The sequence below is a fragment of the Poeciliopsis prolifica genome, unplaced genomic scaffold, assembly GCF_027474105.1.
Source record: "Poeciliopsis prolifica strain line A6 unplaced genomic scaffold, Auburn_PproV2 SCAFFOLD006, whole genome shotgun sequence".
Lineage (NCBI taxonomy): Eukaryota > Metazoa > Chordata > Actinopteri > Cyprinodontiformes > Poeciliidae > Poeciliopsis > Poeciliopsis prolifica.
The window spans coordinates 11,584,776-11,596,652 of record NW_026562381.1 but is presented as its reverse complement, the minus strand read 5'-3'; the positions used below and the strand labels follow the sequence as shown (position 1 = coordinate 11,596,652).

Sequence of the window (11,877 nt, the reverse complement as noted above, 5' to 3'; positions counted from 1 at the left end):
TAACTTAAAATTTTGACTTTGAAGCAAATGTCTCTATCTTCTCAGACAGTCTACGTTCTTCTGGTAATATTGCATATTTACTCTGCTAATTTTGACCACACAATTTAGGCTATAACAATTTTTAAAAAAATGTTGTAGCCTGGTAGTCATCACACAACTCACAGAAGGGAAAATAAAAGTCATTTTGAAAGTATTTTCTTTCATTTGTAATTTGTTTTTCTTTTAGAGAAGAAAGCAAAAACAAAAAAATCTATTAAGACAGAAAATTAGGTTGAAAAAAACTTTAAAATAACTAAAAAACTGATTTATTTTTTATTGCTTCTGAATTCTAATTTCACACATTTAGAGTTTAATTTGGTGCTGCAATAGTTCACATTTTACTTTTTGTCATATTTTATATGAAAAACAAAACATAAAAAATAAAATTAAGATTTTATGTTTAAGTCATTTCGCCCAAACCTGTCTCAACATGTCAAACGTACATCTTCGTGGCCAGAAAGCTTCATCTTTGTTTTATCAGATTATAAAACTACTTTTTTCCAGACACAGAAAACAAACCTCTTGTTAAAGGGTTAACCATTGGAAATCAAGGAATACCATCAATGTCAGAGTGAATAAACACAGACTATGTTTATCTATCGTGTAATAAGTCTGGAAAGTTTCTTTGATCTAAACTGTTTAAGAAAGTGAAAAATCAAAACAGGAAAGAACACAGTGACCTGATTTCAGAGCTTTATTCTTGACATCTTTGTATCCAAATTTCACCTGACTCTGAAAGGTTGAAGAATTTTATTCTGGAGCAGGTCCGTTTTTTTCCGTTCTCCTCTCGCTCTGAATCTGAGGTGATGGAAAACATGAGTCACCAAGGTCAATCACATGATCCAGTGCTTCCAGCGCACAGCTCATTTGAAAAAACTAATTTTCTCTCAGTTTGGGAGACCTTTAATGATTAAAATGTGAAAATAGCTTCAATAGGATATTGATTCCAAACATCAAAACCATAATGTTGAGTCCAAGACATCCAACTATAACAGAAGACAAGCTACTTTAGAGACAATGTTTTTATTACATTTCACTATCTAACCAGGTATACAGCTGTTTTTGGAAAGATATCAGTTCATTGTTGGATAATTCTCAAATAATATTAAAAAATACAGTTTAAAAATGATCACATTTTATAAACTATAAATCAAATTTTTGGCCAGGTACTCACAATACTGCCTAAGTTTTCTCTTTTTTGTAGACTGTACAACACGACTTTCTTTTATTGCTTTTCCTTCACTGCACACTGAGACTTCTCCTCAAATGCTCAGGGGTCAGCAGGTCAATACAACTTCCCTTGTTTGGTGAAAGTAGCAGTTATTTCCAAGAGGATGAGGTGTGTTGAGTGTTACTGCTGTAGACTGTAGGTTGTGTCTGTTTGGAGAGTCGGAAGCAACCGGATTCACTGTCCCTGAGCCTGAGCCTGATCCTGACGTTCCTTCAGAGCCTGGATTGCTTTTCGGTACAGATCTACCGGGAGACAGGTTCATCTGTTTACATAGAAGTTTGTATTTTCAGAGTCCTGGGTTATTTCATCTGACAGGTGGAGGTAAGAAAAAGCGTTTGTGCCTCACCAAAGGTTGCAGAAAGGTCCTCAGGTTGAGAGTACGCCACCGGCATTCCCTCTGTGTTGATCTTGTTTTTTCTTTTTACCTTGACAACCTTCTTCTTCCTCTTCCTTTCTCCTGTAACTACATGTAAAATAAATAAAAAAATATGAGGTTTAATTTCTACACACCATAACGAACAACATAAAGCAGCTAAGGACAACCTTTAGTTGGTGTCTCGTTACTTTCTGGGGATTCTGGAGCGTCCAGCATCTCTTCTTTCACCTTTGTCTTGCGTTTCAGTTTGCCTTTCTTCGGAGGGATCAGGGCACTGCTGGCTTTGTCTCTGCTTCCAGAACTTTCTTGCTCTCCTTCATTTGCTTCACCCTCCTCTTCATCTTCAGGTGCTTTTTCAACACCTTCTTTAACCTTCACTGGTTTTTTCTTCATCTTCTTTGACCTCAGCCTTTTCTTCAGTGTGTTTTCCTGGAAAACAAGACTCGTTATTTGGTCATTGCTCATGTTTAGTCTACCAGATTCTTCAGATTTCTGTTCTCACTTTAGATAGCAACAAAAGACCCTTTTCAAAAGACATACTAAGAATTTAGCTGATTTAAAATGTGACTTATTATGCTTATTTGGACAAGTTAGGGTACCAAACATGATCATTACATTTTATGGCAGAAAATCATTCTTAGATAATGTCATTTTAGTCTGATCAGTTCTGCCAACTTTGATCTTTCAGAATGAGCCGCTTAAGGCCTCTAGCTGTTTTAATTGACCATATAATTGGGCATATTGCAATTACGAAAATACATTTGCTTAATGGAAACATAAACATTTTGAAAGAAACTCTCGTTTTTTCAATAAAAACTTACCACCTCATGATGAGGTGGATTTTGGGCTGTATCAAAATTAGTATATTGTTCAAAACTGCAACGCAAACACTTTTTTCACGTCACACCAGTCGCATGATCAACAGGGTGTCACTACGGGCGGAAAAGACGAAGAAGACGACAGGAAGTAGTTAGAGGATGGTTGCCCCGGAAAGTTTTTAATGACTTAGGCGTAATAATTGCGTTCCTTATATAAATGTGTTTTCCCGACATTAGCGGAATATTGACACAGTTATTCACTCTGCTGATGGCCACGGCCCCAAACTCAAAGTTCACACTCGCTCTTCAAAATGGCGGCAAACAGATGCGCAATTATACAACCGTACTACCCTCCTGTGTCTGGGTGGTAAGTCAACAACAAGATTCTTGTATTTTCAAGCAGCCGCCGTACAGCGCATACAGCAGTAAAACCAGCTGACTAAACAGGATGGAGCTCTCTTGGGTTGCTAGCGAGCCCCCCTATCGAGCTAGCTGGGTTGCTAGCTAGCTGGGTTGCTAGCTAGCTGGGTTGCTAGCTAGCTGGGTTGCTAGCTAGCTGGGTTGCTAGCTAGCTGGGTTGCTAGCTAGCTGGGTTGCTAGCTAGCCGTTAGCCACGCAGCGGCTGTGCTCACAGGGTTGCTAGGTAACGGCTCCGCACCCGTTGGTTATGACTCAATTGTCTGGAGATTTTTGAAACCGCTAAGTTTCTAGACAACAAGCGACATTAACTCACTCTCAAAAAACTTCTAGCTGTTTTTTTTAGTATTATTATTTTAAATTGTTTCGACTGTTTGAAGACGCAGCTTAGACCCAAATAGAAGTAAAGCACTTTGAAATGCCTTGTAGCTGAAATGTGCTATACAAATAAAATTTGATTGATTGATTGATTGATTGATAAAAAAAAAACTCAAAACAAAATAAAAAAAAAACTTCCCAAATGTGAACTGAAAGTAATTGTAATGAAAACCAATGTTCTTCTGACCTTCTGCAGCATGTTCCTAATGGGCTGCAGCTTTCCTTCACCACTGTTCCTTTTCTCTTTGTCTCTGGACTGGTGAGCCTGACGCAGATCCGACTTGCTGGATCTCATTCTGAGGTGAGACAAAAGAGAAAATTAACCATCAGGTCTCGTTAAAAGAATCAATCTCTCTTGTATTCAGTCTTTCTCTGGTTCTGACTGTACCGTTGAAGTTTGGACATTCTTTGCACTTTCTCGGCTCTGCCTTTCTTTTCTCTTTCCCGGGGCTCCAGAGGCCGCTTCCTGTCCTGCGCCACCCGGGCACAAAGGTCCGGGTAATCCAGGCAAACAGCTCGCAGCAACCAGCGGAGGCCTCGCAGAGTCTTTCTGTCCGACCAGCGCCGCAGGTCCATTAAGGCTGAACAAGGCTCCTGGGAAGAGAAACAAAAGGTTCAATCTTCATATTTCAGTCTGACTTCATTGTCATCAGGATTCCTAAACTCATGGAAAACTTTTAGAATAAAAGTTGACTTTAAATCGGGACAATAAAGTAAAGTAAGAAAAACTGCCTTTTATCCATCCGTCCATCAATTTTTTTATCAATGCATCCATCTATATGTTCATCCATCCACTGGTCAGTCGATTTGCCTTTCCATCCATTTATAGATACATCCATCCATCCATCCATTTGCTCATCCATCTATCCATCCGTCCTAGTTGAGTGTCTACATCCGGTCTTTCTGTGACCTTGTTTCCAAGGCGACCTCTGAACTTTACTCACAATATGGCACAGAGAACGGCTCTGGTTGACCAGCTTCTCTAAGGAAAGGATCTCAATCAGTTCACTTCCCAGCAGCGCATTCATCTTATCCTGTTTGTTTGCCAACCTGAAAGCACAACAACACATGTAGCGATTAATCCAATGTAATTTAAGTTCAACCAGAACTAGAAGTCAGGTTAAAAGCAGGAAGTTATTACACTAATATGGGTTTTCCTGCAACCCTCGGTTGCTTCAGCATGTCTGTGAGAACGTCCCTGGCCTCCTTCATCCTCTGCCTGTCGCTGGAGTCCACCACAAAGATGACGCCATGGGCTTCTCCGTAGAGCTCCCTCCACGCTCCACGGGACTCCACTGATCCTCCGACGTCTAGCAGCGTGACGAGGTAGTTCTCCACTCTCAGCTCGGTTTTAATGCAGCCGTGGGTCGGTCCTGTCTCGACACCAGGAGGGACTGGAGCAGCAGAAAAGGTGAGTCAGGTGTTACATTCCTGCTGAGCATATCTAATGCTGGTGTGTTTAGGACTGTACCTCTTAACATCCCTCTGATTGCTGAGGTTTTTCCTGCTTTGTCAAGACCAGCCACGAGAACAGTCACTTTTCTTCAGAGAAATAAAAACAGACTATATCAGTTCTCTTTTAAAGGTGACATATGCTTCCTTGAAAAAGTTAGGATCGGTCTATAGGCTCTATAAAACATGTTCATTACATTTTTTGCACAAAATTGTTCTTAGATAATTAGATTTCAGTCCTATTTTGAGCTCTTTTAGGGCCTCTAAATCCAAATAAGTTCCTTTTTTCACGTGCAGTATGTCCATGCCATCCTGCACGTGAAAATGTCTGCAAACAGATGTGCAATTGTACAACCGTACATTTCTGAGAAGCATAAGTAGAGCCTCCTGCACAACAAGCAAGAATGCAGCAATTAGTTTCTGGGCGGTCAACAACCCTGGATGATTTCTGCCAAACCTGCAGAAACAAGAAATGTCTTAACTAGCACCTGTCTGACACTCTGAAGTAGGCTGAAGGATGTTAACAAAGATAAGAGAATGATGGTTTGGATGAAGCTCGTCAAACATTATTCTATTATTAAATGAAAGTAACATTTAAACCCTCTATTTTCCGTTTACTCTGGCAGTCTTTGTTTCATACAAGCAAGACAAAAAAAAAAAGTGAAACCAGAAAAAATCAGCAAATGCATTTTCCTTCTGGTTGAGAAAGTGGCAGTGCGTACCTGATTGGCTCCTGGATTTTGGCGACCCAGCTGCAGCAGTTGCTCATCAGGTTGAACATGTTGACTTGAGGAGAACAAGGTGAGCACAGCGGCCACCATCTTCTCTGGAACTGGTACCTGCAAGCAGGCAGGCGGTAAACCTCAGCATTAGTCGTAAAACGGGCTGGAGCAGCTGGAGTAAACGGGTTTACGGTCGGATCTGACGCAGAGACGCTTTATGCCTGTCTACTCTGGGCTTTAGAGACGATCCCAGATGGTTGGCAGTTTCCCACATATGCTGCAGTAGACACTGAGCAGAAGGGCTGTCTGAGGTATTCAGGCCACTGACTAACCTGCTAGATATAAGTTTGTCAAGTACATCTGTTCAGGCACCATAATCTGCTGAAGCCTGTTTAGAATGGCCCACTTTGACAGTGTTGTTCACAAACTGACCCGTATATTTGAAAATAATGGACAAAAAACAAATTTTCCGTTAAAAATGTTTTGACGCTAGCATGAAGTGTTATTTAGCAAAACTGTAACTGAAGTCCTTTTTTCTAATAATTTCTAACCGAAATCCTTCAGTCAATTTAGATAATGAATTCTAAAAAGAACACCTTAGAAAGTAGCTAAATTATTGAGATTTTTCCTGAATTAGATACTTTTTGAAGGCAGAAGAAGTTCTGAGGAATGAACGAAAAGGGAATACAGTAAATATGCCACTGTTCCTTAAAACATGCAAATGAAGGAAAGTTTCAGAGATGGATGCCAACCATTACATCTATCATGCCAATTAGGAGTCAAGCTTTCATTTTATAGTAGTTCCTAATAATTAAAAAAGGATTTAGTTATTATTTTATTTACTGATTTACTGATATGATTTTCTGCTTCCAACTTTAAAATAAATAAAATAGAGCACGTGTCAAACTAAAGGCCCAGCGGCCATATCTGGCCCCCCAAAGCTTTTTATGTGGCCCTCTGGACTCCAAATTACATCGATAAATCCTTCTAGTTTTTACCAACACAAAATAACCACAAAATTAAGAAATCCCCACATTTTTTCAGATTTTTACTGCACATCTTTCTCAGAATTGGTCAAAAACATTGGGTTTAAGTGACTGCTGCCTCAGCTTTACATATATTTCAGCGCAAACATAAGACAAATTCTTTTGATTCTAAAAAAACCTACAAACACAAAAACAATCATGTTGTTTTTGACATTAGTAAAATATCGACCAAGTTTGCTCATATTTGTAATTTAAACAGAGTTAGTTACTTGGAAAGGCACCAGAGATTCAGACCGCAGTTTCTTGAACAGCTAATATATCAACACATATCTGACTATGCAGTCATAATTTATCCAGAAAATATTTTCTATTTTTAATATAAAGAACCTACACACCCACATTAAAAACAGATTTAAAGTTTCCATAATCTCTTAAAGTTTTGCTGTCTGAAGGATTTTGAATCTTTGCCAAAATGTTAATTGGATGTTGTTTTCCTCCAGCTGAATTTTCTTGTCAGAGTTTTGGAAATGCAAAAGCTTTCTGGTTATGGAGGTTTTCTAAGGCATAAAACTAAAATACTTAAAACAAAATAACCAAACAGTCAAGTGAAATTATAAAACTTTTTTGCTGTTCCTCAGAAATCTCAGTGATAACTAATAAAACAAATTATTTACAAATAAGCCCATATTAACTTCTTACAAGTCGATATTCATCACAAAATGTGTCATTATTTGATTTTGTTTAGTAATAACTATGTCATGCAGGTGCTGAAATGCAATGAAATGATCTTCAGTGCTGCTGACGCTAAAATAAAAAGCAGATTATGTGAGTAAATTACATATTAGAATATGAAAATGTAAAGATTCATGGAGATACTCACAGAAGCAGATCTATGTCCATGCATTTGTTTGGGAGATGGACAGACTAACATCCTACACCCACCTGCTGCTCAGCTAATCAGGCTCACAGTAAGCCGTTAGTCACCTCATGTGGGAGGTGCATCCTGGGAAACGCTGCTCTCACTTCTCCGCCAATCAGAGAGCGAGCAGTCTCAGTCGAAAATCTCATTGGATGGCGCAGGTTTCCTTTTTAACTTTACCAAATAAATCCGTCCAGGAATAAATGTATGGAGTGGTGTGATGTGTGACGCTCCATGATCTCCTTTCCTAGGATACCAGAAAGTACTACAGATACTAAATATTTTCAATCTAATTAACTTTTATTTTGCAAAAACAGCAAAATAAAAAAACTGCTTTAAAGAACTTTTAAAGAGCTCTTCTTAATTGTTTTATTATAAAAACTGATAAAATTCTACATTTATAAATCCATATGCTATGTTATTATTGCTATATTTAGTGTGTACAACTGTTTTTGTAATAAATGTTTTGTCTTTTTTGTGATGTGAATCCTGGAAGAGTAGGCATTGTCATGGCAACTGCTAATGGAGATAACTGAAAAAATAAAAATAAAATTTCAACAGACAGTGATACAGAGAGCTATAGGGAATCATGCTTTGTGTTTTATGAGTAGAAAGAGTTTTAAAAGTTCCTTAAGAGACATTTGCAGATATCAATGGAAGACCAGAACTAATTATTAAAAATAAAAGCAGAAATACATCTCCGGAAAAAATTAAGAACTCACTGCACTGAATCCCATTGAAAACCTCCTGGATATTCCATCAAATATTCATTTCTGAACTCTTCCTGAGTTAAAACATTATTATTGTTGTTTCTAAATGAATATTAAATTGTTTTATTTGCATTATCTGAGGCCTGAAAACACCACATCTTTATGTTTTTTACAGTGCTGTATAAATATGTTGTTTTTTCTTTTCCTTGTTACCATTACTCTCTGGCTTCAACAAAGATGGCTGGAGTTAATCAGAAGTCAATGAATATGAGGACATTTTTGGTGTTCATATGGAAAAACATTCCTAATAAGTCAGGACACCTTGAGAACAAAATATAAAAGCATTTCTGAAAACAAAAATGGTCCAATAATGGTCTGTTGTTTGGACTCATTTCTGTGTGTCATTTATTTGTTGCTCATTTCCTTTAGATTTTGCCTGCTGTTCACTTGTTCTAATTGTTTATGCTTTGGATTTGTTTCTTAATTCTGTTTTTATATTAAGTTCAAGTCTCTTTTACCTCTTTTTATATTCTTGGTTATATATTCTTTGTTTGTTTATGTTTCACCTCCCCTTCTGTTTATTGATTCCTCTTTCTCCCTTCCCCAGCTGCATCCACAAATTGTAATTACAAAAATAAATTTACTTCATTTAAAAAAACAATTTAAAAAAAAAACTAAGTTTTTTTAATAAAGTTTTTGCATTGTTGGGATGGAAATGTGAAATGTCCTATACAAATAAACATGACTTATGGCACTTTTTACATGCTTATCTGATGTATGCTTCTATTATGAATGAGATCATGATAGAAATTATAACAGAGTAACTAATCATATTTAGATTTACTTGACTAATTTTTTGGAAAAAGTAAACTCAGGAGTATTTTTTACAAAGTTGTACTTTTTCCTTTTAAGTAACTTTAATAAGAAGTACTTTTACTCTTACTTGTCTGGATTCACAAACATGTTTTAACCAAAAATTCACTGGATATATACACACATCTTAATATTTTGTTCAGTTTTTATGAGTTTTTTATTGATTTGGAAAATTTGTCTTATGCCTGATTTTGTTATTTTTTGTTACTTGTAGAAATTATTGCCATTTTCATCCTTAAAACACCAAAATTTCTACTTCACTTTATATTTTGATCTGTTGAAGGTTCCTTAGTATTTTTACTGGAGAATCTATTGGTTGTTTTATTTTCACTTTTACTTCAGTACAATTTTTTGTGTGTGTGTGATCAAATCTAGTTGCTTAATATGTAAGTAATTCAGTCCCAGATATGAGATGGAAAAATGACTCAGTACTGCGTTTACTGCGGATTAACTCAAGAGACTGTGTTGCATAATAGTATTAATACAATAATAATAAGCTGTATTTATTAACAACAACCACTAGATGGAGCCATATTAAAATGTTGTGCCTTGAACGCCATTGGGTTTGAACAATAAATCTTTTCCAATTCGGGCAGCAAATGTATCACATATATTGACAATTAAATATGATTACATGTTTATTTAAAGAACGCCACCAGAAGATTTAAGAGGCAATGCTTCAGTTGGACTTCAAAATCAATATCCAGTTACATCTTGCAGAGACAGAACCATCGGCCTCCCTCCATGCTTTATCACATTATGTCATTTAAATCCCCGTCCAATCAGGCGGTGCTGAGTAAACTCATCCCTGCGTCAGCCGCACACACACATTCACACTCATGCAGCAAAAACACAAGCATCTATTTTCTCCTGCTTTCTGCGTTATTCTGCTGATGTCGCAGTGTTTGTTACAGTCAGCACCTCCTGAGTGAGAATAATCAGATACACTGCAAAACATTTAGGTGGCTTAACTTGAAAATGAAAGTCCACATGCAGCCTTAACTTAATTAACAATAATTTTTTTTTCGGGGGGTAAAGTTCATGAAGTTGAGTCAAATCAATGTGATGCACAACATGCTGCTAAGCATTCTGGAAAATAGTTCCCACTACCATCTTTTCTTCTTTCAGTTTTTTGAAGTGCTAACCTAAAGACTAGTTTACTCAACACTTGGAGGTTTGACAAAATTACTAAAAAGTAACACAACTGACTAAGTTTATCTTTATCTAAAATTCTCTAAATTTATTTGACTTAAAGAGAAGAAGATTGCAGACTCAACTAAATGTGGCGCAAATGTTTTACAGTGTATCTATGGTGAGACCGGAAGTCTGGAACAGCTTCAGATTTAGGGCTTTAAAATGCTGGAGGTGGGCAGAATACGCAAATATGTACGAAAGTAAGAGTAAAAAAGAATTCGGTAAAAAGTCTACTCAAGTACTGAGTAACTGATCAAATTATCAATCATTTAATATTTAAAAATTACATCATCAGATGGATCAAAATATAAAGTCATGTGGAAATTTTGGTATTCTAAGCCCAAAATGACAATAATTCATATAAGTAACAAAATATCAAAATCAGTCTGTGTAGCTTTTAGTGCAAATATTGCAGTATAATAGAAATAAGACAAAACTTAATTACAAGTAACTTTTCAGCAAAATACAGGGGCTTGTTATTAATTCCTTAATATTGATGAAAAAATACAAGTTCCACTGGCAGATATTTTTCATTTAAAACATGGGGAAAATGTTTTGTTATAAATTAAATGATCTGCACGGGGAACTATTTCTTTTTCATCATTTTTAAGAAATTATGTACTTACAACAAACTCCTATATCTTGCTGAAAAGTTACTTGTAACTTAGTTACAAGTTATTTGTCTTATTTCAAGTGTTCTAAGATATTTGCTCTAAAACGTGACACAAAAATACTTGGTAAAACTTTGCATTGTTTGCAGTGTGGTTAAAAATAAAAAATCTCCCTCCATTGCTTCGCACATTTAACAAACAAAAATCATCTCTACAACATGTCCTGGTGTGTTATTAATCTCTTAATGGGAGTGTATAAAAGCTACCAAAGTAATCCCAAAAATTCCAAATACAAAAATTAATTCCAGGTTTTGATTCCAAATTAACTTGAGTAGATTTTAACTGCCTAAAAGTAAAAAAAAAAAAAAAAAAAAAAAACTATAAAGATTGCACTTGTGATTTACAAAAAAATGTGACATTAATGGCCACAGCAGTTTTTATTAATTTGAAGCTGATTAAAGTAAAATTGAAGTGTTTGGCCACAATTTGCATCATAGCTTGAATATTATCCCAACTGTAAAGTACAAGACTGGCAGCATCATTTTCATAACGCCTAATGAATGTAACGCTTTAGGACAAATCACCAGACACAAAATTAAACCCTAACTACGTTCTTAAAAAGCTACTGGGTAAGAGAGAACTCACCATTCTGGACCATCTATTCAAAGAAGCAGAGTGCAGTAAAGAATCAATAGCAGCGCATTTATGAATCTCATGTATAAGATATTGAAGTTTCTTTCCGGGTTTTAAATTGAGATTGATCTTTTAAGGACATAAAAGCTGAATCTTCTGGTGTCTTTTATTTAGATTTCCTGTGAAGCATTTCAAAACAATCTGAAAGATTGATAACAGGAAATATGCAAGAAGCTTGCTCTGCTTCTGCAGAATGAACTTCCTGTCTGCTGGGTCACTGACTGCAGGCTGAACTTGAGTCACACTGCAAACACATCCATTACTGCACTGCAAAAACTCCAAAACCGAAGTATTTTTGGTCTAGTTTCTAGTGAAAATAACTTAGTATCCTTAAAATAAGATAAAACTAACTTATAAGTAGCTTTTCAACAAGTTATAGGAGCTTGTTTAAGTTAATTATTGCTTAATATTGTTCTATTTCCATGGCAGAAGTAGTATTTTATAAGACATTTTTTCTA

The 11,877-nt window shown here is 36.2% G+C and overlaps 1 protein-coding gene across 3 annotated transcripts; it reads right to left on the bottom strand.

Annotated features, from left to right (window-relative positions):
- Positions 1-709: 709 nt before the first annotated feature.
- Positions 710-11,511, bottom strand: LOC129360244 (ADP-ribosylation factor-like protein 13B). 3 transcript variants are annotated; one of them, XM_055030344.1, is made up of 10 exons: positions 7,300-7,384; positions 5,434-5,550; positions 4,731-4,801; positions 4,401-4,653; positions 4,204-4,309; positions 3,648-3,853; positions 3,447-3,555; positions 1,814-2,075; positions 1,617-1,733; positions 710-1,532 (listed from the first exon to the last, which is right to left on the bottom strand). In XM_055030344.1, the coding sequence occupies exons 1-10, from the start codon at positions 7,317-7,319 to the stop codon at positions 1,513-1,515; spliced, it is 1,281 nt and encodes a 426-aa protein (XP_054886319.1). In that variant the 5' UTR covers positions 7,320-7,384; the 3' UTR covers positions 710-1,512. The 3 variants fall into 3 exon arrangements, with proteins under 3 accessions (XP_054886319.1, XP_054886320.1, XP_054886318.1); XM_055030345.1 differs by lacking the exon at positions 7,300-7,384 and adding an exon at positions 11,372-11,511 and having other exon boundaries at positions 712-1,512; XM_055030343.1 differs by having other exon boundaries at positions 712-1,512.
- Positions 11,512-11,877: the final 366 nt, after the last annotated feature.